The 26,685-nt window shown below is 41.0% G+C and overlaps 2 protein-coding genes across 5 annotated transcripts in view; both read right to left on the reverse strand.

Moving 5' to 3' along the window:
• sptb (spectrin, beta, erythrocytic) overlaps positions 1–4,466 on the reverse strand; it is a 43,571-nt gene extending 39,105 nt beyond the window's left edge. The window contains exons 1-2 of one of the 2 annotated variants that reach the window (XM_079262127.1): positions 4,229–4,466; positions 2,814–3,022 (exon numbers count right to left, since the gene is read on the reverse strand). The gene's annotated coding sequence lies outside the window, so the exon portion shown is untranslated. The remainder of the gene's footprint in view (positions 1–2,813; positions 3,023–4,228) is intronic. The other variant, XM_079262126.1, reaches the window with a different exon arrangement.
• A 1,636-nt stretch (positions 4,467–6,102) lies between these two features.
• The window catches only part of stard9 (StAR-related lipid transfer (START) domain containing 9), a 39,521-nt gene continuing 18,938 nt past the window's right edge, over positions 6,103–26,685 (reverse strand). Inside the window, exons 8-32 of one of the 3 annotated variants that reach the window (XM_079262258.1) lie at positions 25,093–25,235; positions 24,907–24,974; positions 24,630–24,727; positions 24,241–24,450; positions 23,934–24,031; positions 23,768–23,845; positions 23,547–23,624; positions 23,289–23,468; positions 22,299–22,350; positions 21,672–21,797; positions 20,990–21,072; positions 20,727–20,788; positions 20,129–20,322; positions 19,472–19,952; positions 12,740–19,321; positions 12,346–12,549; positions 12,034–12,196; positions 11,510–11,656; positions 11,256–11,349; positions 10,983–11,149; positions 10,726–10,790; positions 10,385–10,587; positions 9,526–9,605; positions 8,974–9,132; positions 6,103–7,611 (exon numbers count right to left, since the gene is read on the reverse strand). In XM_079262258.1, coding sequence (XP_079118384.1) covers positions 7,510–7,611; positions 8,974–9,132; positions 9,526–9,605; positions 10,385–10,587; positions 10,726–10,790; positions 10,983–11,149; positions 11,256–11,349; positions 11,510–11,656; positions 12,034–12,196; positions 12,346–12,549; positions 12,740–19,321; positions 19,472–19,952; positions 20,129–20,322; positions 20,727–20,788; positions 20,990–21,072; positions 21,672–21,797; positions 22,299–22,350; positions 23,289–23,468; positions 23,547–23,624; positions 23,768–23,845; positions 23,934–24,031; positions 24,241–24,450; positions 24,630–24,727; positions 24,907–24,974; positions 25,093–25,235 — 9,917 coding nt within the window. In that variant the 3' untranslated portion in view covers positions 6,103–7,509. Of the gene's footprint in view, positions 7,612–8,973; positions 9,133–9,525; positions 9,606–10,384; positions 10,588–10,725; positions 10,791–10,982; positions 11,150–11,255; positions 11,350–11,509; positions 11,660–12,012; positions 12,197–12,345; positions 12,550–12,739; positions 19,322–19,471; positions 19,953–20,128; positions 20,323–20,726; positions 20,789–20,989; positions 21,073–21,671; positions 21,798–22,298; positions 22,351–23,288; positions 23,469–23,546; positions 23,625–23,767; positions 23,846–23,933; positions 24,032–24,240; positions 24,451–24,629; positions 24,728–24,906; positions 24,975–25,092; positions 25,236–26,685 lie in introns of all 3 variants that reach the window. The other 2 variants (XM_079262257.1, XM_079262256.1) reach the window with 2 other exon arrangements.

Raw genomic sequence — 26,685 nt, forward strand, 5'->3', positions numbered from 1 at the left:
TAATTAAATCAATGGAAATTTGGGCAACTTTATACAATTTCAGCTGTGATTCAGCAATATTTTTTTTTACACAGAAATCGCATGTAAAGCCACCTTCAAGCAAGCCTTCCTTGCTCCTGTGACACCCCCCCCCCCCCCCCCCGCAACTCATATTCTCCATTTTGTTTGCCACTTGGCTCTTCTGTGACAGTCCAATGTGTGTATTCTTCACGTGGAATGGCGGGTTGATGGGCAGCCACTCAGATAGCTCTATCTATGTGCAGCATAGCTCTCTTATCATGTCACATTGTGAAGGCGGGGGGGGGGGGGCAACCTCTCATAGCAGCAGAACTTGGTGAAACCGCCTTCGTTTGAATGATGCTGCTCACATAGTTTGAAATGTGGACGTGTGTGCGTTTCCGTGAGAGGGAATCCGTCACGAGAAGCATGAGAGGCGAAGTGAGGAGGGGAGTCTAACTTGTGTTAATGTATTAATACATGAAGTATACCGGTAGAGACACATGGCAGCGCTGCTTCGCCCTGGTTATTGATGCTGAGGGGCCTGTACTCTCTAAGACATTACAAAAAGAAAAGATGACATGAAGAGCATATATTATATATAAGCATCTTCTACTCAATGATATCTCAGAGTGATGGGAAGCATCCATGCAGGACTTATGTGCTGTTCTAGGAAAGTAGCGTAGTAATTTATTTATTACTTTACAAATTCATTTAAAGCATGTGAAAGTTTATTTAGTTAAAGGTTGGGCAGTATTTATGCACAAAAACCATTTAAAGTGTCCTTTTGATGCATATTATTTAATTATTATCAGTGATGAATAGAAACCCTGCAGAATCTATTCATTAAACTATATTGATGCCTGTGAACTGTAGCAGGCGCTGTGCTTTTTAAAAATCATAATTTGGCAGATGTATACTTATTAATAGGGCTGTGACGATATGCTTTTGTCAGTCGATTCGATTTGATTTTTTTGGATGCCGATTCAATTTAAATTGCAATTCGCACAATTCTTCTGTTTTGCTGATTTTTGTAGATAAAAAAAAAAATTTGGATAAAACTTTTTTTTGCTCGTCATTTTTCTTGATTTCACTCAGGAAAAAAAACAGCACCGTAGCCAGACCATCATTCTGCTGCTATAATGCCCAAGATGGCAAGTGAAAAGATCAATAAAAACTGTAAAAAAATGACAAAAATTTTAAAATGGAAAATTTTTATTTATTTGGAAAAAAAATAGATTTTTCTTTTAACAAACAAAAAAAAAAAACTATTTTAAAATTGTGATGCAAAAACTCCTGATTTTCCGATTCGATTTTCCGACCCCTACTTCTTAATTTACTTCAACTGAGTTTTCTATAAATGTGGTAAAAAGAGTAGCTCAACTAAAACACCCACAGAGAAAAAAAAAAAAACTCAAGGGTAAGACCTAAAAAAGTGTGTGAAAGGAGCAGCTACATGTACAGCTATTTTCTTCCCTTGTTGACTTCACAGTAAACCCAGAGTGGATGTTTGTTCTGTGTATTCAGAGAAGAGGCCCTCAGTGATGTACAATGATGCCATCCTACAGGTCTCCCCCCTCCTCCTGCTCAGTATCAGTCCTCTGCAGAGAGCTGTTATCAGCACAAGGACGCTCCACCCACTGCCAGGGGATCCCCTTATCATCCCACACACAACCTGGCCAGAACTACAGCTACAAACCCACTTTATACATCACACAAACTCATATCCACAAACTGCCAGATGTATACAAAAGTATAAGGCTCTAATCTTGTCTGAAGACTGACTTGCTAGCTGGCAAACACTAACTGCTGCAAATTAAGTCTGGGAGCTGAGATGAGTCCACAGTGATAACTGCACATGGTTCCATTCAAAGGTGCATAGAGATGAGGTGCTTATAGCTGGTCCAGAAACAGACAAGGCCATGAGTTCATGCCCGCCACAGCAAGTGTTTCTGTCAGCAGAGAGGAGGCGCTGGTGGAGTCCTTGAGGTAGAAGCTGTGCATACCAGCATGCCAACAAAGCTTGAAGTCCCTTTAATTTTGAATGTCATTTAACATAATTTTTTTTAAAAAAAAAGTCCTACATAAGTTGATGAGTGAAAACAACAGCATCTGACAGTATTGTGCCCATCCTCCTCAGAAATGGATATCATAATGATGAATGAGTCATTACAAGGCTCAGTTATCACTCATAATGACCCCATAATGACCTCATTATAAGGTCATTATGAGTCATTATTCTGCAGCTACAGCAAATGGTTGTTTTCATCACACGTTTAAACGTCAATGAGTTGATAAATGATCATTTTTTCGGACAATCACCCACTCAATAGATCAACCATTTTCCCTTTCATTTGCGTGTGTTTAAGATGGCAAAGACAACATAGTGGAGCAGCTCGGTGAGGGACAAATTCTGAAGCTGTGATTGGCCTCTGCTTGTAGCGTTTACAAAGCTTTGTCACCTGCAGTAGATAAAGACTCCAGAGCACGAGTCAGTAAGAACACAATGTAGCTGCACATTGCTGGATGATGAGTAAGAGGTTCTGGGTAATTTCTCAAAAGGAGTAACATCTTAAGATGAAAATTTTACAGATATCCAGGAGCTGCTTGTCCCCAGAGTCTCTTTAATATTTTTGTAAAGAATTTACATGAATATAGATTAATGTGGATCCTCGACCATGAAGAACCTGAAAATAATCAATAAATGGTTTGAATAATGTTTTAAGGTTGGCGGCATCGCAGCCTTTCTGGCACTTGCCTACATCTCTTTCTGTTGCAAATCAAATATTTTCAGGCGCAAGCATCAGAAGCAGCACCTGAGTCGAGTTGTATCTTTGAAGAGGACGTTTCCATGTGTGCGCTGATGCTTGCATGGCACATTAGATGGTGTGGAGAAACCCCATTTTTCTGAGAAGCACGGTCAGGAGATGATGAAATGACAGATGGGTGTAGCCGAGAGTTTGGAGTTTGAGTTGCAGAGTCAGAGAAACAGCTGGGCTAAGGAGAGGAAGGCCTGTAGTTGGGCCTGTAGTTGAGTGAACAGGGATTATTAGTTTGCAGTGAGTGGTTAGTCATAAAACCAACAAGGACTGACAATTAGTCATAAATATCTATATAATATATGAGGAAAACAGCTAATAGAGTGTAAACAAAGGTTTTTTTCAGAATAAATCTATACAGGACATTGATTATAAACACATATGAAAAAAAAGCTGCTTTGTTTTGGTGAGTGTTGTTTTGACGGTGACAACAGAGAGAGGGAGTTTGCAAGTGAATATAAGGAATCAATAATAAACTGTTCCTGGAGTGTGTTTACACAAAAGGCCCTTCTCATCCAGACAGAGCAACACACTCACACTTGCCCTTTTAAGGGGAATAAAGAGGGAAGGCTTCTTTAGTGCAGGCAGCATTTTTACTTTCTTTCTCTTCCAAAAGCAGAAGAAAGATGATGCGACAATTGATTTTTTTTAAGCGATTTATTCAGAGGAGAAAATAGAAAATGTGAAAGAGAGGAAAGTACTTTAGCTTAGGTAAACATTGGTGGAGGGTATTTCAGTGTCATGTGACCATGTGGGCTGCTTCTACTCCACTTGCTTTCAGAGCTGACTTCCCCTAAAATGTATAGAAAAGTATCTCTTGCTTGATTAAATTATTAAAACTACAGTCAAATTCCATTTAAATTACTAATAACCTTTTTTTTCTGTGGGTCAAATTCATGTTGCCAGTTTTATACTTTTAAATAATGTTTACATCTAATGGTGTTGAGTTCAAGAATGCGTCATTATTTTAATTTTAAACTTGATAAACCATCTTAAAACTTCTTTGGTGGATTAACATCATACACTCTGGGCAAGGGCACGTTTCTATGCGTAATATTACGCGCGGTGTATTACTTGTGCGCAATTGTTATCGCCGCCCTTCACAGCGGCCTTGTCACACTTCAAGATAAGAAACTTTCAGCAAAATAAATAAATAAGATGTATCACGTTATTAGGGGGGGAAAAAAAGCTGATGGATTTCAAGAGGAATTTAAGATGAAATCTTTCCAAAAACTATGCGTCGTGATTAAACATGGCAACCCGAACCAACAGGTGGATCAGGGAAAACTTGTAACCAAATCTGCTAGGAAGGTAAAACACTTGTAAGCATGGCAGGAGCAGTATTAGGTGACCTTAAACTTAAACTAGTTATTAAATTGTTTCATTTAACATTTACTACAGTCGATACTTACTTGTTTTATGATGTTATCCTTTTCCAAAGCGGTTGTGTTGAGCCTTTTCCCTGCAAGTTAACCAATTATAATCCCATTTAAAGCGGCGGGGGTCCTGGTCAGAGTGAACGTGGGTCTCCACAGCGCGAGGAAGAGGAGGGCTCGGTCCTGCACAGGGAATGAGGGAAAGGGGCTGAAGGCGCCGCGCGCTCCACGGTCATTCCCGAAAGCCAGAGAGTGACCCACCCAGGCGGGTTAAAAATAAAGTTGGCGCATCCAGTACATGATCTGTGCGCGCAGGGGACGGACATTCCTGACAAGAGCTGGTGACTCTAAATGGCAGAGGCACTTCTGATCTCCAGACCCCCCCACCCTAAACACACACACATTTTACCCCGCCCCACCAGGGCTCTAATCGCGCCCATACATCACCCACACACCCTCCCAGACCCCCACAGAAATGTCACCTCCACCGCTGCCTCTGCATTCCGCATGCGGGACAGAGAAGCCTGGACATGCAGGAAAAAAAACACCTGTCAGATGATGTGATGGTGGAACAACACTCCTGAAAAACTTTTTTTTTTTTTTTGTCTTCTTTGGATGAGAAATTGTTCAGATTAAAGAGAAAATTTTAAGTGGAGCAACTTGTATAAAATATTTCTCATCATGCAGAGTTCTGTGTTGTGTAATGTTCCCAGAATAGATATATTAAGTTATTAACAGTAGTCATGCAAAGCATAATCATTCCAAATAACATGAGCATAACATAAACTCTGTGCCAATACCTCAGTATTTTGTTCAACGCTGCTTTGTAGTCAGAAATATTTAAGCTTTTTGCCACATTAAACAAAATACTTTTTTGTTTTGGTTCTCTGCTTCCAGCTTGATAAGTCCAAAATTAAACTTTACCAAGCAATCATAAAGCACATAAATATCACAATTAAACTTGCCCGAAAAGGAAGGAAGTTTGTTTTTAATCACTAATTTCTTTCCTTTAATAAAACCAATATGTGTTGTATTATATACGGTACACAGTTTGAAATCCTGATTGGTCACTTTTATAAAGAGATATAACTTGTAAGGATCATGGATCTGTGAAATGAACAACATTCCCTGTAATAACACTCTTGTTTTGAGTTACTTGGTGAATTGGATGATTGAATTCTCCAAGTTATAAGGAAAAAACACATTTTATACATTTCATATATTTTAGCGTTTAGAAGATTCGTCCACAGCCACAACGGCTGTCACCTCTTCCTCATGCTGGTCACGAGGCTGGTCACGTTGTGCGGGGAGATGGCATCCCATCCTTCCAGCAGCATGTTCGCATTGCTCATTCTGATGTGCATAGCACAGCCAAGACGATCCAAAAATTGTCTGCGCTCAGGCCTGAACTCACAGCACTTGAACTTGTCCCTAACGAGTTCTGTTAGAGGGGCGGGGGTGTACATGGAATCACCACTGATCCAGAATCACATTCTAATGCATCTGTCTATCATTTAGGTATCATCCAAGTGATAGTCACCCATCTGTGACCCCTGGCAGCGAATGAATCTTAGAACAAGAGTAAATATTAACAGAAGAATATTGCAACGGGGTTTTGGCACATTTTTGGGTGCAATGCCCACATTTTAACTGTGTTGCTCATTCCACTGAAGTGTAATCGTCACAAGTTACACCTTCTCATAAAGTTGACCAAAAACATCGCTAATTGGGGGGATTTGTACAAATTTCCTTTACTTTGGGGGCTATAAGCTGCAGTTTATGACAGTAAGGTTTGAAGGGATTTTTAAGATTTCAATTAAAAAAAAAAAAAAAAAAACTAGAAAGTTTTACATACAAATATTTATTTTCATAAAAACTGTCCACATAAAAGCCAATAACAGCTAATCAGCAACAGGACATTCTTATAACATACATGTACAACACACTGCTCAAATATAAATAAGACACTTTTAGAGTAAGAAATACACACTTAAAAATATAGAGATATACATAAAAAATAAATCAGTACAAAAAGTTGTCGCTGCTCTTCTTTTCTTCACTTCTTTGGTTCTTCTGGGTCTGTTGAGTTACAACCTCAGCGCTGCAGCTGCAGAGCAGAGAGACGTTCCTGAACATCCCACTAGTGTAAATAATATGGCTTCATGTGTGGATACAGGTGAGCCAGCTTTTACTGAGAGCGCTGCTGTCTTTGATCAGCTTCTGCATAGCTTAAAAACTGTACAAACAAAAACTTTTTAGTCTGTAACAAATGCATAAAAAAGTTCTGTGCAAGCAGCTGTGCAAGCAGCGCAGTGCTTTGCTTATAAATCACAATCACAACAGTGGAAAACATTCGACAGTATGTTAAACACGAGGCAAGATGAATGGAAATAAATATAAGGCCTGAAGACTGAATGGAAAATATAACCCAAATTAAACTAAGCTCATGCTGGACCATTAAATCTGAGAGCGAGATCACTGGAGCTGCTGGGTTTCATCCAAACTATTAGGACACTTAAGGCTACAAAGTTGACTAAGAGGCAAGAACCTTCAGCTTTTGGTTCAAAGCTGATCTGCCTACTCATCATTTAACTTGCTAGAAGGTTTCAAGTGTTTCACCTCACAGTTTTACTTCTTAACTTTTTAGAAAAATATACTTCCCGCAGACAAAGAACTGGTTGACATCTATACTCCTCACAGATAAACACAGCTCATGAGAGGATTCCTCCAGGTGGTGTGTGGGAATTTTAAATAAATGACTAATATCTAATATAAAGCTTACATACATTTTCTCATTTTTGCTGGAAAACCCCTGCAGAACATTTTAAATTTATTTTTTAAATAAACTGAGGTCAACGAGTAGTAGGAAACGACTGAAAAATAGTAAATATTTACCTTGTTTGTTATTTACAATGCATGCATAAGTGGAAGCGCTGGAATGTGTGAGTGTGCGTTTAAAACATACAAAAACAGGGGAAATAAAAGCATTGCAAGAACTAATGTACATCAAATTAGTGTAATTTTGACTGAAACGACACATAGCTTTGATCGCTAAAAGTAGTTTAAATCTAAATGCAGTTTGCAAAATCTACAGCTAAAACTCTTCGAATCTTTGGTAAAACATTGCTACAAGTGTTCACATACAACTATAAATATTTGAATATTTTATAATTAAAAAAATCCTTCACACAAAGGTAACAGTTCCCTTATGATAAAAAAAAGTCAAGTAAATAAAATTTTGGTGCAAATTCAAAAAGACTTAACTCCAATTAGGAGAAAATCCAAGTGCTTACTGCGCCTTCATTTAACCTGCGGATTTACGAAGCCAGAAAAACATCCAGGTCTGCGATGACAGCTGCTTGTCTCCTGGCAACAGTGTTTAAGAGTCGGTGAGGAAATGATGGCGTTCCAAGGTCCAGCTGAACAGAAGACAGATGACCGTGTTTAGATTTGGTTCAAGTATAAAAATGCAAATATGAATTAAAAAGATGTTTTCAGCAGAATTCTAGTGTGTGCTGTGTCTGGATCATCTGCTACAACTATGAACTTCCTCTTCAGAGGAAGAGTTGGAAGGATAATTCAAGAGCCTCTGCTCAGTGAAACCAATTTCTCTAATAGTTAGAGGTCTGCCAATAGTGAGCAGTGAAGTCATCCTGCCATAGATCAGCGAAGTCTGTCATGTCATCACATCACATCGTGTACACTCCTGCAATTTCTCCTGATTTGTTTTTTTAACATTCGTTTCTTAATAGAAATCATTTATTCCTAATCAAACTTTATTTTTAGCACTTTTCCTGCCAAAGGCAACACAAAGTGCTTTACTTGATGAGAATAATTTATTTATATTTAAGTAAAACAAACTTTCACATAGCAAAGCAAAAGCATTTTATATACACTCATTATTGTCTGTCTCACACAGTCATCAACGCATGTGCAAACAAAGCAGTTCTCCCCCCCCCAAAAAAAAAAATCTAGATAAACATGATCCTTAATTTCTGTTACTTAATATAAAAATATTCAAAGTAAAAAATATCTGGCTGGATGCTGCAGTGAAGAAACAATGTCTTGGGGATCTGATCACCCCAGGAGCAGCCTGCTCATCTCCACAGAGGCTGCCTCTACAACCACCCAGATCAGGGTAGGCCAGAGTCCACACCACAGTCTTAGGGCTGCAGTGGAGCAGCCATCCAGAGAAGGGAAATCACCACTGCAACAGCCCCCAGACCGAGCAGGCAAAGCACCCAGAGCAAAGCTTTCCCATGAGGAAAAAACTTGAGTTAAAAAAGTTCAAACAAAGTTTAAATAACTACAAGAACAATAAGAACAAATAAGAGAAGCAATGATAAATAAAAATGCACATAAAAACCTGCATAAGATGTGCGAAATAACAAAATAGTATAAAATAACAAAAATAAAACATGAGTTAGAAAAGGAGCAAACAGAATCCAGTTAAAAGGTAAGCTAAAATAGTAGGTCTGTGCATCCTGAGGTTCTCTGGCAGACGGCTCCAAATATGAGGATCGTACGGTTGGAAAGAGGCCTCGCTGAAAGTTTTCATCTTTACTTTTGGAAGAACTAAAAGGCCGATACCAGAGCACCTGAGAGTTCACGAGGGCTCATAATTTAAAAGCAGGTCAGATAATTAAGAATACAAAGATCATAAAGACATCTATAAACGATTAAAAGAACCTTAAAGTAGAAAAAGAAAGAGTGAACTTGCTGTTTGTTTTGTTTCAGTGACATTTATATTTCTACAGCAGTTTACAGCAAGTAGATCTCACCTGCAGCAGGTAGAAGACTCTGGTAACTTCCTGACCTTTGCGTCTAACTGGCTGCAGGATCCAGCAACTGGGCATCATCTCCCCCCTTATGGCATCTACACTGGGCCGAGGCAGAGACTCCTCAAACACAGACTGCATTGCCAGCACGTACAGACCACCCTGAGGCAGAGAGGGGAAAAAAAACACAACAAAACAGAAAAACCATCAATAAAAGAAGCGGTGCGGCCTTTTGATCAGCCAAGAGGCAACTCTACATTGATATTGATAACCAACAGCTGACACAGTTTACGCCACACTCACTGCCTCTGGGTCAGTGTTGTTTACGCCAGGTGTTCCGTGAGCATGACTTGTGTCTAAATGGCATGTCCTATTCATTGTGGACGGTGTAGCGTGCCGTTCGGTTGCTGTTTGTATGCCGCTCTGACACAAGTAAATGGAATTTTCCTCCTTAAACTGAAGCATGCAAGCACTGCAAAAGCTCCCTCTGCCTTAACACAAGGGAGGCCAGCTGTGATCGTCAGGCCGGCTGCTTGATCGTGCTGCTGTGCTTACCTGTTTAGACTCGGTGCTGATGCAGCAGAAGTCCCGCGGCTGGCTGAGGTGACAGGCGGACGGATTCGTCAGGATGTAAACTAAACAGAAACACAAGGAAGAATCAAATCATCAAAGCTCAAAATGTAAAAACAAAGACGAGAAAAAAAGCCAAATGTTCACTATATGATGTGATTATATTTGAACTAATCAAGTAAGTTGCCAAATTAAACTTAGGACTGAAGCAGACTTTAAGCTAAATACAGAGGATAGAGTAAGAAAGAGGCAGTGGTGTATTAAATGCAGGTGTGAGAGTGAACTTGGTTGTGCAGAATACTAAAACTGGCAGTGATAAATGGGACTGCACTATGCAGTACTACAGTTAGTCAAAGGATGCACATCCGACCAAGATAAATTTGCCGGGTCTATTAAAACCTTGCAAAATATAAATGGCTTTGCTGTGAAGACAATAAATATAAATATTTCCTCTTTAAATTTCAGCTAAAAGAAAAACATTGCTGCAAAGCAAAATATTGCGTCATGTAAATTAACCTTATTTAAACAATTATTCTTCAGTATTTCATTTATTTCTACAATACTTATAAGAGATAACCTTATTAAGTAATTATAAGTCATGCATTTAGGTGTAAATAGAATTTTTAATGATGTAAGCTGTTTTATATATATATATACATATAAAACATTTTCTACAATGATATCTAGTTTAAGGTTAATTAGGCATAAAGTGGCATGATATTTACAATCTCATGTAAACATCATGCATAGTAATTTTGCAAAGATCAGTGAAGTTATGCTCTAGAGCTTACTGGTTTGTCTATATGAGGATATGCGACTGGGCAGGAATGTTACAGTGGCTCACCCAGCTGAGTGCTGTCATCTAGTGGTCGTGTCCACACAGAACGAACCGACTGATTATACATGTGGCTCTTAGACATCTGAGAGATTACATTCCACAGACTGTCCAGAGATCTGTCCAGCTCCCCAGCGCCTAGAAAACCGTGGACAGATGGGCTGGAGGAAGGCTTGTAGAATGCCTGAATTCCTCGCTCTTTTCCTTGGAACCTAAACAAAGGCAGATTTAATCAATTAAAGTAGAATTCACATTTGTGAAGCCTGTTTTAAATATGGAAACGTCCATAGTGTAGATGATGGGAGTCACTTTAAAGCAGTCAAAAATATCCTTGAAATGACTAAATTCACCTCCAGTCTGCTGCAGCTTTGCCCGCCACCAGGTTGCCCAACTCCCCATGAGAAGCTAATCGGACCTGGAGAGAAGGAGCAACTCGGTGAGACATCAGCACACAGGGCAGATTACAAACAAACACTGAAAAATGTTTTAAAGGTTTTTAAAAGGTAATAATAATCATTTTGGGCTAAAATTGCAATTTCTGAGGCTTATGTTTAAATGATTACATAAATGGGTAAAAGAATGAGATAATCTTTTGTGTTTGCACAACCTCGGCCAAAGCTTGACTGAGGAGACTTGATGTGATGTCCTGATAACTTGACGATAAAGATGAGGAGGAGCCAAAGGAGGCAGTGCGCTGACGTGTGCAGACTGTAGATGATGGAGATGAAGTCATCAGTGGGTCAAACCCACTGTTAGTTGGCTCAAGGCAGACACCTGATAAAAAAAGAATTACCTGTATATTATTATTCGACAGCAGAAAACAAAGATACCCAGCACTTTTACATGACACCGAGTTTTTGTGTTATAGTCTTCCAGTTACCGTGGGCCGACAGCCAGGCTCGCTGTGTCGTCACACTCTGAGGACCACATACAGGAGGACGTGTCTTTAGCCTTTCGTCCTGGATCCCTTTGATCTGAACAGTACAGCATCAACAATATAACGTTATTCATACAAAAACAAACAAACCATCCAGCATTAAGTCCTCTTGTGTGAAAAAAGTCCATCATTTTACAGCCCCAGTCTTAAATCAAAGTTATTTTAATTTCATTGGATCACTGAATGAATAAACCAACCTGTCCAGTTAACACTGGTTTGTTGCTGTGTTGTCGTTGAACAGTATTTCCACTGTTATAACCTGATGTGGGTCCAGAGGACAGACTTAGACTGGATCCTGTGCATAAAGTGCTGTTGCTGATTCGTGTCCGGTGCTTTGGGTCATCCTGCTGAAATTAGAACAAGTGGAGTCAGGATTACTGTATTCAGACAGCCCGAACTTTTCATCCAGTTATCACATATTCACAATCTGCTTCCCTCCATTATTACACGACAATTAACATGACAAAGTATAAAGAAAGAACCACAAATTTAAATCTCAGAAAGTTGTGATTTATATACATGATACATATTATTATTAATATTGTTGTTATTATTAATGAATATTATTATTATTCATTGAAGATGAATTGATTCATTATCCGTCTCTGAACCCACCTTTGTGGATCTTTATTTGTACAGGCCTAAACCAACATTTTGTTCCACTTTAGTTCTGATCCTGCAATGATACACATAAACTGACCGTAATTTCATGGGACAGGACCTGTTGCTGAAGCCTCCTCTTCTCCAGCTCTGTCCTCTCTCGCAATCGTTCTCGTGCCTTGGCGATCTCTGTCCTGGCTTCCTCTCTGGCTCGACTGTAGTCACGCAGCAGCTGCTCTATGTCAGACGGATACTGTCCCTCTCCTCTTGGAGTATCTGGTAACCTAGAACGGATTATTAAAGATAAGCAGTCTTACATGTCATATAACATTCTCCATTAATGCAAATAGTCAAAGTAAAAATCACATGCCAAATATGCACTAATACGATTAAAATTAGATTCAGTTAGATCGATTCAAACCCTGCGTCTCACCTGGTGCTGTCTATCACCTCTTGGCGGAGCCGTTGAAGATATTCCTTGCGCCGACTGGCCATAGCAGCAGGCACTTTAGAGGATGAAACAGCCTCCTGAGGAGAGGAGCCAGGATGCTTGCTGGGACTCAGACTACGAGCTCGCCGATATGTCAGGAGCCGCTCCTCCCTCTCCAGCCTCAGCCCCTCAATACTCCTACGGTGCCTGAGAGGATCACAAAAATGAAATACAATAACACCACTGGGATGAAAGAATAGGCTGCTGAGTACATTACACCTTCTAAACTACTTTTAACAGACTCAACAAGTATGTCATAAGACTAAATCTAACAGCCATGTTTAATTTTTTAAGGGGATTTCATGTCAAGATGTATTTAGGTCAGCTTTGTCCTCACCTATCATACAGCTGCTGTTTGGTAGGAGCAGAGGTAAGCGGTTGCAGCTCTTCTTTGGACCTTGGGGACAAAATCTTCAACAGGGCATCCGTCTCTCCCAGCCCATAATGCAGCTTGGCCTCCGTCAGCTCCACAGTCAAAGGAGTTGAGTTCGCACTGAGGCTGACGGTCGCCATCACCTGCTCCCTCTCCTGTCGCAGCTTCATGATCTCTTCTGCTCTTTTATCACTCGGCACTTCCACATTTAAACCAACATTCTCCGTTTCACCCCAATCCGCAGAGTTTCTGCAGAGCAAGGTCATCAGTTTGTTTAAAGACTTGGATTGCTGATTGACGCCTGACCAGTTGGTGAACTTGTTGTGCATGGGCAGGTCCTCGGGGACTCTCGGATTATCTTGACAAGGAAATGAACTGCTGGCAGGTTCCATGTTAATAAGGACCTCTGTGTTGCACTCACTGGGTACCAGTGACATGATGTCATCCTCTTTAAGTTGGTCACTCTTGTCACTGTTTGGAGACCGATTGCAAGAATTGATGCAAAACTCTCCAGAATCAACTGTTAAAGTTGAAACTTGCTGATGAGGATCGCTCAGTTTCAGCACGGGTGAAACGTGCTTCTGCGACATGAAACCATCCACTGAGGTTGTCCACTGATGCCATATGGAGCTAGCGTGATGACTGTCATCCTTGTAGCTTATAATGGGTGATTCAGGGCTTGAAGGGTACTTGTCTGATTCTTTATGACTTAAGCAGCTCCTTTCACTCGCCCTCTCAAGTGATGCAGTTTCTGATTTTGAGGAAACATCGCAATCCTTTGTGGGACTCTGACTCCCACCTGAAACAGACAACGTGAGGCGGTCATCACCAGAAGGCTGATTTGTTTTCTGATCTTTGTATTTTTGAGGACAGACTGACTGTTTTCCTCGCTGCCTGCTATGTACTCTCGTTCCCACAGTCAGGATGGGGGATGATGCGCGGTCTATGTAGGTAGCAGATGGTTGGTTTATTAAAGGGCCTTGATTTTCCTGATAGCACTTTTTTGACGACCTGGGGATGATTTCAGATATTGCAACACTTCTGTTGCTCCGCGCCTCTGGGGTGCTGTGCTTTGAGACTCGAGCTGAGGCAGATCTCACACGCCTCTGGCAATCAACTGCAGCCTTTGCACAAGGTGATTGGAGAAGGTCAATCTCTGACTGAGAGACAGCAGATGCGTTAAAGCTCAGGTCAGATGTGCTTTGCATCTTTTTGTCTGTGGAAGTTTTAGTTTTCACCGCACAGTGTGCATCGTTGTCTCCAGAGACACCGACAACCTCAGATCCAATCACTTTGACTATCACATTGATTTCGTGAGATTTAGCGTTTTCTCTGGGCACAACTTCCCTCTCTGATCGTGCTAAAAGCTCCTCAGTCTGGATTCCCACGTCTGAGGCTGTTTGAGTAGAGCAGTCTTTCTTTGTGCAGTCGCTGGCCTCACAGCAGGACATGCAACCGTTTGACAAGTTAATACTCTTCCTTGGACTGGATTTACGTACTTCACCTGCCCTCATTCCCTGGACGTCCCCCAGCAGGTCTGCAGTGCTGTCGATCAGCTTAGAGAGGTGGGCTGACATGCTCTCCATACTGGCCCACGTTGGAGATTCTTTCATGTCCACTTTGCTTTTCTGGGATGATGGAAAATCAGTGTTGCTCCTCCTGTGACGATCTTTCCTCTTTGGCACGTTGCTGATTTTACTACTGATTGGCTGAAACCCACATCCAGTCTGCGTACTGTGTTCACATGTCCTCCTTCTTGCTTGTGTGTTGCTTGCTTTAGACTCTTGCTCAGATGAATAAACAAACATAATTTCATCCACTTGACTGGAGTTGTTTGCAAAACCACCTTGAACATCATTACCCGAGGAGCTGCTGTTTACTGTCAGACCAGCGAGGCGGCTGTGAATGTCCACAGATGCTTGTTGACAGGGAGTAACCTGAGAGCTTGTTTTGACTTTATAATCCTCCACACTACTGAGTGTACTAGAGAGCCCTTTGTTGGTGGCATATGTGCTCAGGTGGGAGTTAAAAGGAGAGCTCTGCCCATTCAAACCATTGTCAACACTGCAGCACCTTGTCATGTGTTTTTCAGAGCTGTTTAAAAGCGGAGATTTACAGGTCAGGTCAGCAGCGCTTCCAAATGCAGGGTTCTTAAAGCAGTGATGGTTTGAGTCACCGTATTGCCACTGGTGAACAAAGGGGTTGATGTCACTGGATGCAAAGTGAATGGGGGAGTCCTGACATTTTGGTGTGTGCGGTGCTTCGTTTCTCTTTGCACACACGCTGATTTGCTCATCATTTCTCTTTTGTGATGCTGCTTGAGGAGGTGAAGAGATTCTTCCGTTGGAATACGTTGTGGGTTTAAACTGACTCTTACCAGACTTCCCATTAGACGCGTTTGTTTTAGATTTGCACACAGCCCCTAAAGTGAAAATGTCTGCATCGTTTCCTTTAGTTTGTCTGATTTCTTGTTTGCCGTTGCTCTCAGTGTGAAGCTTAACCCATTTAGATGTCAGCCTGCTGTGAAGCATGCGAGTGGGTTTGTTCTCCCCCTCATCGTCGTCTGATGATTTAAGGGAAGAGTCTGAGGAAGAAGTGGGAAGAGTTTTTCTGTTGGATTTTCTGATCCTCTTACTCTTGGTTTTCTTAGACATCGGAGCAGGATTACCTGGCATCACACCAGCTGTGCTAATCTTTGTGTCTTTGGCCACAACAGAAGAAAGACAACTCAGATTTTTAATGCTGTTTTCCAGCTGATTTGTTTGCTCTCCAACAGACGCAGAAGTACTTTTAGATTCTGACTCTTCCAGGTGTACTCGATCACACTGCATGAACTCATAGCTCCAAGCCTGCCTGCCATGTTTCATCACATGCACGTCGTCCATTTGGCGACGTGCATCAAAGCTTAATTGTGAAAAACTGTCTTTGTAATTCATATTGACCACACAAGTCTGAGCCAGGTTCTCTGAATGCATTTCCTGACAGCTGAGGTGATCGTGGGCTGTAGCTGAAGGTTTAACTTTCATCCTGTCGGCATGGACAGGAGTATGAGTGACCTGGCTGCAGTCACGCTGGTCTGCCTTGAACGGATGTAATCCCTCATCAGTTTGTAACTTAATGGCAGCAGATGTTTCAGGACTATTTTGGAAATGCTGAACCATCTTTGGTGAGCTTTTTTTGGATGAAAACCTTTCCCTTTTGGCATCACTGGATGTGGCTTCCACACTGGTATCTGCTAAGAAACTACAGGTAGTGGCAGAAGAAGTTTCACTGGGTCTCTGGGGAAGATCTGGGCTTGGGTTCTGAATTAAGACTTGAGGGACAATATTATATTTTAAAGCAGGTGCATTAAAACTGTCTTGAATTGACTGGTTATCTTTTTTTAAGCATCTACTACTGATGCCCAGATTACCAGGAGATGCTACTTTGTGTTTGCCTACATCCGTCATTTGTTTAGAGAGAGTATTTTCCTCCACTGTGTTTTCTTGAAAACCGACACATTTTCTGGATGAACACGAATCTCGATCTGTGGATGAATAGGATGTTTGTAAAGAAGAGCTGCCAGGATGTTCGCATTCTTTCTTCAGGCTCGCATTTGATTGGATGTTGTTTTTTTGGGTAGATGAATTTTGGAAAAGACAAGAACTGATGACTGACGTTTTAAGAGCATTGTCCATGTTTTCTGTTGCTTCCACAGCTTCATGTAAGCTGCTCTCACAGGTGAAATCATCTGACATATCTGATGCCAGATCTGACTGCTCTATCCCCAATGAAGGGAGTCCACATGCATTGGCTCTTTCTTGCACATCATTTTTCTTTTCATTTTTCAGCTTTTCACCACCATTAAAGCTACAATGGCTTGGAGATGACGATAAGACACTCAGACTTTTACTGTTGCTCTTCTTGGCATTATTTCTTTCAACCAGTGACAATTTCACATGCTCTTTCACTACTTCAGAGATCCTCAGATCAATTGCACTACAAATAGCATCTGACATCCGTATCTCTTTTCTACTTTCCTGATGTTTTCTGTGGTTATCACATTGCCGTTTCTCCCCTTCTGTCCCATCAAAAACTTCTTTCAGTGTTACAGCTCCCTTTTCAGCTACCTCATTACTGCCAACAGCGTCACTATTCTTTAAACTCTTGTTCCCATGTTCAAGTAAATACTCAGAGCCCTCAATGATCGGACCACTTGGTTCATGTTCCCTGCTCTTGACATCAGAAACTGGCAACACAACTGAAGGCACTGTATCTTGTCTATTGCTGCCATCAATACAAACAGAATCAAATCCACGGCTGTCAGGCTCCATGGCTGACAGTCTTCCTTTAGACTCCCTAGAGTTGTTACTGTCATCGGGCCAAATATCTTCCAGGCTGTCACCTGCTGTACAGGAGAAAGTTACCAACTCCCTGTTGTCACCCCTTTTTGGAATTTTCAGGCTACCCATAAAAGGATCCCGTTGGTCTTTGTTCCTCTTCCTGGAATTTTTACAAGCTGGTTTAACAACTTCCTGCTTTAGTGCAATCGACTGCTCGGTGCTTTTGGTTTCGTCCCATGCAACTGAGCCGTCTTCGGTATTCTTCAAATGACAGTGCTGCACATCTCTCAACTTTTCTGCAACAATGTCTAGTGCTTCCTCTTTAATGGAACATTTGAAAGTTTTTGCAGATTCAGGCCTCTCATCCAGTGTGTCACCATTATTAGGGGGATTTGTAGAAAAATGCACAACTGGTGGAAAACCTGAGGTGTAGATATCCATGGCAGATGGCATTGGGATGTCAGCAGCTCCACTATCAGATGCAACTGCAGACTCCAGAAATAAATCTGGAGTTGTCTGTGTGGTTTGGACAATCTCTGAAGTGGGTCCAGATCCCAGACCTGGAGTTTTAATACCAGCTTTTATCATTTTTTTCGATCGTGCTAATTGTTCCACGCATCTTAAATCCTTCCGGTCACCTGACATCAGGAAACCCTCTGCTTGAGAGTCCCTTGAAGCCTCAAGGTTGTGTTCCTGCACTGTAATATTTACACCCTCAGTGCTGTTGGATGTAGAGCTATAGCTTCTAAATCCACCGTGTGAGTCTGAGAGATTCATACTAATTGGACTTGGACTGCTGCCGCTGCTCTCTGCAGGTCTGAACATTATTTCTCTTCGGAAAGGCAGAGAATCTCTGTCAATCCTGGGACTCTCAGCTGCATCGGCGGAGGACCAGGCATCAGTAAGAGCCAGCAAATTTTCTGGCTCCCTCACACTGCAGCTGCTCAGAGAGCGTGGGCTGCAGGTCAAAGTGGTTTGCATATTGCCAAAGTCCTCTGTCAATTTATGTACAGTGTCTCTGGAATCTGCTGCTAATGAGCTATGAAAAGAAGACTTCCTTGTGGTGTCTATCTGTCTTGTCTGTGACAGGGGTTGTTGGCTCCAATGCACCTCCGTTGGGGTTACGAGAGGTTTTTTAGAGCTGTCTAAATCTAATCTGGTCTCTGTTGCGCTGCTTTGCATTGATGAGAGTACAGAGTCTGTCACCAGTGAGTACTTTGGCACCACAGTTTGTGTACATCTCTGCACTGTTGGGAACTTCCTGCTGTTCTCCATAGTCAATGAATCTTTAGACATTTCACTGTCTTCACTCTCAGCTTCACTCGGGGCTGTTTCCTCGTGTCTGAACTGCTTTGCTAGGGCTGCTGCATAGGCAGAGGACAGAGAATCAAGAGAGAAAAAGCTTTCACAATCTGAAGTTCCTTCATCTCTGTCTTCTTTCTCTTCTTCCCATCCAAACAAGGCTTGCTCCCTGTCAATCCATCTGCTTGTCTTGTTCATCAGAGCCTCAGTGCTGTGCCATCGCCTCTGTCTGACAGTCTCAAACACAGTCCTCTGATCAAGCTCCTCGCACGAGACAGCAGTTTTAATGGCTGCTTTGCTTTGACTCATTTTGGCATCGTTCAGACTCTTGTCTCCTCTTTGTCTCCAGGGGAATTTACTTGTTATTCTCCGGAGTGGCTTCAGGACTCGTCTTCCCTTTACACCTGGAGGTGGTTTTCTGAAAACTTTGGACAGAGCTGTTTTTATCCTGGGCCCAATCGAATGAGACAAAGATTTGCTAATGGCTTCTATTCCACTGTTACCTCCATGGTATGAGCTTTTTTCAGTCACAAAAGTGCCTTTCTCACAAACGAGTTTGTCTGTTGTGGATCCCTGTTTATTTTCCTTGCTGAGAGGCAGCAAAGCTGGTGATCTCAGTTTAACTGCAGAGCTCTGGTCCAGTCTCTTCTTAAAAGACAAGTCTCGGTTTGTCAGCAGAGGTTTTCTTTCTGGTCGACATGGCTGAGCTTGTGGTTCCTCTTTGGCCGTTTGTCCGGTGTTCTCAGAGGAGCTTACTTTATTCTGGCAGGATTGGTTTTGTCCAGAGAAGAAAGAGCCTGAACAACTTTGGGTTCTTTCCCGAGGAAGACACTCATCCGAAACCCACTTCCTGCTACAAATGGAGTCAGACGTTGTGGATGATGAAGTCTGTTCCGTGGATTTGTTTCTCTTGAGAAAGTGTCTGTTGATGGACAAAAGGAAAATTGAGTGTAATGTAATAAGTACAATCAAATGTATCCAGTAAAAAGTATGATTGTTGTTTGAAATGAAACTTTAAACATATTCAGGACAGTGTTTCTAATCCCTGCTGTGTTTAAGTCCATGTACGTACCTGAAAATAGGTGTGCGCTGTGGATAAAGACGGGACAGAAGATCAGATGAAAACGAGTGCCTACGAGAAACAAATGTCTTTTCTCTGAGCTTTGAGGGGGATCCCTGCTCCGGAGATTCAGGGCTGTCTGGTCCTGGAGGAAGGGTCTTTTCCAGCTGCTGCAGCTCTCTTTTAGCATCCAATAAATGTCGCTTGTTGGCAATTCGCCTCAACTGGTACTGCAGCTTTTTCCGACATATGCGGCTCTCAGCACGGCAAAGGGCGTGATGTTTTAGCAGCTCGTCTTGCACTGCCTTCTTTCTGGCCCTTACCACCAGGGACGGACGTTCCACGATGAGATCTCCCTGATCTTTAAACGGTTGACTTGTTAGCTTCTCCAGAAGGGGAGCTGGGAGAAGGTCTGCTTGAACTCCAGACTCTCGGGTGACTTTCTGCTCTACAGCTGTCAGGTGAGATTTTTCCTGCAAAATCCACTGCTGGACTGTAGAGTAAAAAGATGTGAATCATTATCATTTGCATCTACATGATTTCCATCAATATGTCAAATTAACTTTTGATATCTACTTTGGTTTAAAATAAAGCTTCCTTTGTATCTAAATTTTTGGTTGATATGTGTACAAATAGCACCTTAAAGTGAATAAATAGGTGAATACTTACTTTCTGAGTGTTGCTGTCGAAGAAGGGCCTGTTCCCTATCCAGCTCTCTCTCTGCCCGTCTCTGTTCAGCCTGGATCTCTTGTCGCAAACTTTCCACGTAGAGCTTCTGCTCTTCTACTCGCTGCCTAACACTAGGCTCCTCAGAGGGACAGAGACAGTCACCCAGCTGCTCAGGAAGCTTCAAGTCTTTGGCACTGTTAAACAGACATTTATACATTTAATGACAAACAATAAAGAAAATGGTAATTATAAAATGCAATTATTTTACCTCACCAAGGTATAATTTGACAGCTAGAACTATAGTTTGCTGAGGGGTAGGCTAAGTGAAGTGTGCTGTCAGCTGTAACTAAGCAACTCTGAGCTGCACTGTAAACAGCTCACTGGGATTTTTCTAAAGGTGGGGGCTAATGGAAACACACCCATAGCAAAGCATTGGCCTATTTTTGCAGCGTGAACACTGCTATAACTCTTAAGTCTTATCAAGTATGTATGCAGGGAGTTTGCAGAATAGGTCCATACACATACAGAGAGTGGTTAATGTTTCCTTAAGAAAATGCCTTTTTTTTATGCGTTTCTCTGTTTGGGGTGCAGAACATACCTGTCATCAGACATCAGTGTACAAAAATCAACACTAGTGCAGGTCATGCCACCTTCACTGGCCTGAGAACAGCAAAAAAAAAAAAAAAGTAGCAATTAAATCAATCCTATCATTACTGTCAGAATACAAGCATCCTATCAGGAACAACCTTGAATAGCATTAATATTTTAGAACAGCCCTAATCTGCTGCTTATCATAAATATTATCATGACTGCGATCTTAATTAAAGGCATGATATTTGTTTTCAGGTGAGCAGCACCGACCCGCCTGCGCTCCCGAAGGACTGCTGCCTCTGCCGGGTGGTTGAAGCGGAACTTATGCACTCCTCCCAAGGTAATCACAGTCCCTGGAGATATAGAGAAATATTTTATATCACATACTGTGCTCAGTCAGTAGCATTGTGTGGATGTAAGCTGAGGACACAGGTGTGTGTGCTGCAGTTTTTAAGTACTATATATATATATATACTATCATCCTTGGGACGATGCTAAGCACACAGAGTGTGTGTGCAGCATAACTAACTCTCCCTTGCCTTTATCTAAAGATGAACATTTTGTGTAGGTGTGTGCAAACATAACTGTACACTGACCTATATCTGATACCAAGGTGAGAAGAACAATTACATCCAAGCACTAATGTTCAGCCAATTTCAGGTCTGATTGTGACTGAAAGTAACATTTACAACATCAGCGAGTAAAACAACAACAATAAATTCATTCATTCAGTTCTTCTGACATTGGATCAATATAAAGTTAAAACACATAACATGAGGCATGTATGTACCTCTACTATCCTCCCTAAACCAATGGCTCAGGAAGGAAAGAAAAGCTTGCAGATGTGTTGTTTCTTTTTCTCTACAAACTTTCCAGTCAGTGTTATGTGAAGAAAATGTCCTCAAGAAAACGACGGTGTGAACAAGCTGTTTCTCTGTGGACATGAACTGACCTTGAGCCAGTCTGCAGGGCTCGGTGGCCTCTCTGTCGTTAAGAAGGCAGATGCAGCCCGGCAGCGGTCTGAGCGTTACAACACCCCTGTGGTTTTCAATCTCACAGCTTGCACTGCCCTGCAGAACTATAAACAGAATTCAGAGATACGTTCAAACATTTTGATATAGATTGATGCACTGATGCAGACGCAGTGCTGCTCAACAAACTGAGGACTCAATGTACTGGTAAATGAAAATTTAACTGCATATTTAAGGGTATATTGTAGATGTTCATACTACACCTACTATGTATAATTTTATCTTTGTCTTACTGTGAAAATATTTATTTCACTCTTTACTAAACAAAACAATCAATACAACATAAATTTGAAACAATAAAAATGAGAACAGAAGAAAAAAAACATACATTACTTGTTCCCTCACACACAGTTAAATAAGTCAAATTTATTCCACTAATGAAATGTGACTAAAAACAAATGCAGGCCATTATCCATACAGTACCACAGAGCAGTATGCCAGTTTTCACCCTTCTCTTACATTATATATGATGTAGAAATCCTCCAGGTTTCTGTCTCTTCATTGAATTTGTAGATCCTGATATAAATATTTATGAGATTAAATCATACCTATTTGCGGTTCTTCAAATTGATCCTGAGGTCCAATGTACGTAACACCCTCCTGTAACACACATACACACAAAAAAAGCATGTAAAAGTGGTAGTTATACCAAAGATCCACATAAACTTAAAACATTGCAACCTCTCAGTATATGAAGCATCCGTTGGCTCAAAATGTCAGAGGATGACAACAATTTTACACAATTGTATCTTTAGAACTGTCTTTTTCTCTAATCTCTGTTTCACCTGGCAGAAAAAAAAAAGAATTGTTTACTTTTTAGTCTTATCTAAAGGGATTAAAGGCTTTCTTATATGGTGTCAGGACCACATGTGCTCCCGGGTGGCCACAGATCTCAAACGCAAAAAACAGAGTAATTGTCAGGCCTAGGGGTATGCTTGTCATTGCCAGAATCAGGACAGCTTAAGCTCCCCTGAGTCCCAGCCTCAGAACTAAGAGCCTCTTATCCAACCAAGCTTTATGCAATACAGAAGACACACACTGACACACACAGAGGGGAAGCTGACAGGACAGTGGAAAGATGGAGTGAAAAGTAAAGGCAGAAGAAACGCACCTTTTCTCAAGAGTTTTTCTAGCAGAACAGACAGAAAGAGTAGTTTGAAGAGGAGAAGAGGAATCTAGATGGAAAAACAGAGAAGGTTTTTAATCAGGACAGCTGACAGAAACAGAAAACTGAGATTTTGGAAAGTAGAGCAAATCATACGTGATTGTGAGACACTGAACCCTGTTGTTTATGTAAATGTGTATTTTTTAGTTTGACGGCCTATGTGTAAATAAGACAGGCTCCCTAAAGGCTTGACACTATTAAGACTATTTATGCTATTAACATAAACAATAGCTCTAGAGCTAAAAAAAAAAAAAAAAAACAAAAAACACACAAATTGATCTATTCTCAATAAATGAACCTGATTCCACAAAATTGCCTGAAAGAACACATTTTTTAATTACCAGCACATTTATTTGACCTTTCACTGTCATACCTGGAGGTGATAAAAAACGACTCCAGTGCTGAGGACATCTCTATCCAGGGCTACCAGGTGTGGCTGAAGGGAGTTGATGAGGAAGCCAGCGCGGTCTCTGTTGATGTCCACACCGTACTGCTCTAACAGCTCCTTCTTGTCTCTCCAGCTTTCTGACCAGTCCTTTGTCAGCTGCTCCACCTGCAACAGAAAACACGTGAAAATCTTTTCATCTGGAAAAACAGGAGGGTGTATTTATATGTGTCGACATCGTGCTACCTTCAGTTCGTTCTGTAGCACGATTTCAGAAAGATTCCCATCCCTCTCATCACTCAGGGATGGACTGGGGTTACGTTGCTGTCAATCAAGAGGCAAAAAATGATCACACAGAATACTGATCAAAGACAATAAGTACTACATTAAAGAGAAAGTCTTTAAATTAGTCTTACGATAATAGCATTTTTTTCCTTTCCTAAGACTTTAATAAATAGTCAACGTACCATTTCAAAACTCAGCAGCATGCTCTTCAACCTGTCAATTTCCTCTCGCAATTCCCTGATGAGTCGAACATTTGCATCCTGCAGAAAAACAAAGAGCACATTAACACACTAAAACTCTTTTGCTCTAATATAAAATCTTGGCATTAGGCTCTAGACAGCAACTGACCTCATTAACCCGAGGCTTGTTGACAATATTTCTGGCATGTGCAGCGTAGCGCAGGGTGCTCAGGGTCTCGTTGTAGTTGTTAGCAGAGGGTGAGACCGCTGCAATACAAAATGAAACAAAACATCCACAGGTAAACACAACAAAGCTACGCGAAGCTCACATGTGACAGGTACTAAGAACGCTTTTTAACTGGTGACACCATCCACACTAAGGTTACTTTATAGAGCTATGCTCTTTAGTCCAGGCAGCCATTAGGACATATAAAAATACATATAAAGTTTACTTAGTTTAAATAATCAATACTCACTTGCAATCATGATGGTCTTAGAGTTTCCACCGAGACTATCTTTCAGTAGCCAGGTCAGGACTGAGTCTCTGTAGGGAATGAAGCAGTGTCTTCTCCCACCTCCACCTCCTCCAGAGAGAGAGCTGCTGTGGCTTCCCACCGTGCTGCCGTCACCCTCAGAGGCCACACTGTTGATACTCTGACAGCTGCTTGACATCTGGGAGTTTTGGGCTGTGGAGGCAGCGTTAAAAGATTCAAGGATGTGTAGAGAATGAATAATAAACAGGATGTAGGTAGGTGAGAAACAGTGGAAGCTTATTTATCCCAAATAAAAGGCAGATTTTGGCTGCTTACAAAGGATCTATCAATGGGGAAAAAAAAGGTAAAAATAAAAGAGTGATCTTGATTACCAAGTGCTGAAATGACAATGCCCAAAGTAACCAGCGACTTGTTGATGTTGGAGCCTTCAGTCAGTCTGTCCCTGCAGTAATGCGGATCTGCTCTCTCACTATCAGACACAACATAAAAACAACATGAGGTTAATTTAAAATGACTGAAAATCGAGGTGATAAAACGTAAATAATACGGGATTTAGAAAATCTCAGGTCAACAGTCAATATCCAGTAGGGGGCACTTAGGTCAATAACTCAAAAGAAAAACGAGAAAGAGATAAGGACATAGTCCCACCTTCCAGCCAAGTCTACCAGGTTAATCTTGCTGACAGTTTCAGAGGGAAGGTTATTTTCTAGGATAGCCTGGAGAAAGAAAAAAAAACACAATAAATGTTTATGTAGTAATCAATCTACCAATAATCCTGGCCATGCAGCTGTGAGATGAACATTTCACTACAAGCAAGTTTTGAGTGATGAAGACCTGTGTGTACTGAATGGTAAAGATGGCGTGAGATCTGCTGCTAGCATCATGGTTGTGAGTCGCTGCAGTCATGCGGTTTGCAATCCCTTCTTCCAGAAGCTCCATGGCCTGTTTGCAGTCTGAGACCACGTGTTGCGACAGGTCTAATTAAAGACACACAATTCAATCAAAACTTCAAAATATTGACAAATAAACAAACCACGTTAAAGACTCACAACTTCCATGGTGGAGAATAAATCCTTTCTTGATTTACTCGTAATAGCAACACCACATTTCCTTGTCAATAATATATCATCACTTCCTAAAACATATTAAAGAATATAAATGTAAGGACAATGAAGAAGATTTATATTTTTTGAGCTAATAAATGCCTAATATAAAACTAATTAAAAATAATTAAAAATATATTTACATGATATTAATTTGATTTGGATATAACTAAAAATATGTGGAGACAAAAATGTGAGAAATTCAAAACACAAATAGGAAGCATGTCAACAATACTTCCTCTGAGGTGATGGCTAAAACTGTCTCTGAAACATTTAACACACATTTGAAACAATGCTCTTCTTCCAAGCATGAATCATACCAACAATAATAATAAAGTTAGAGCACACAAATGATTACAGAGCTTCTTACATGTGGAGTCTTTCATGTTTTTGATTAACCAGTCCCTAAAACAAGAGTAAGTGTGTTTGAATGGGCAAATGTTAAGGGATAAGAGTTAAAAACAGCAAATCTTTAATGTCCACTGTGTGTATGTGTGTGTGTGTGTGTGTGTGTGTGTGTGTGTGTGTGTGTGTGTGTGTGTGTGTGTGCGCACGCGCGTGTGTTAAAGTGTTCTCCTTGGAACTACAAGGAAATGACTTCACTTCCTCTGGTCCAGTGGGATTTCTCCTGGTACAGACAATAAGTGGATGTGGGACTTTAAACATGGAGAGGGAGAGAGAGGCAGTGTGTGTGAGTTACATGAGAGAAACAGAGAGGAAGAGAGGAAAAAAGGATGATGAGATGGTGGGAGGAAAAAGTAAAAGGAGCTAAAAGAAGACTGGTTTAAAATTAGGAAGTTCAGTTGTTGACTTGGTCAAAAACTTAACAAGGGGACAAAATTCCACCACTGACCGCATACCACACTTATATAAACAGAGCTTACAAGGCACGAGAGTCACTCTAAACACTGCAAACCACGTTACACACCTTATGCCAAATTATGTGTGTGAGTGAAGAAGATTTAGAAATTGTACACAATCTCATATTGACTCCATCCCCTTGCAGACAGCTTGTTTTCTACAACAAAAGCCCGCTGAGGACTGTAGTCTCAGTGCTACATAGTCACTCATCAATTTTAAAAATGATAAAAATCAAAGAGCCAAATCCCTGAGGACAGGAAAGCTGCAGAAAATATGTAAAAGGGACATTTTTAAAACATTAATCTTGTTTTCTTCTTTACAAAAACTGTAGCTGCAAAAGTAAAGTTTATTTCAAGACTGGAGTCTTCTACTTAAATTATTAAATACCATCTTGCTTTGAGTTTCTGATGTAGGCTTATGGAGGAGTATTTGACTTGAAGAATAAATAAAACATCACTTGGTT

This window comes from Telmatherina bonti, assembly GCF_933228915.1.
Source record: "Telmatherina bonti genome assembly, chromosome: 22".
Taxonomy (NCBI): Eukaryota; Metazoa; Chordata; class Actinopteri; order Atheriniformes; family Telmatherinidae; genus Telmatherina; species Telmatherina bonti.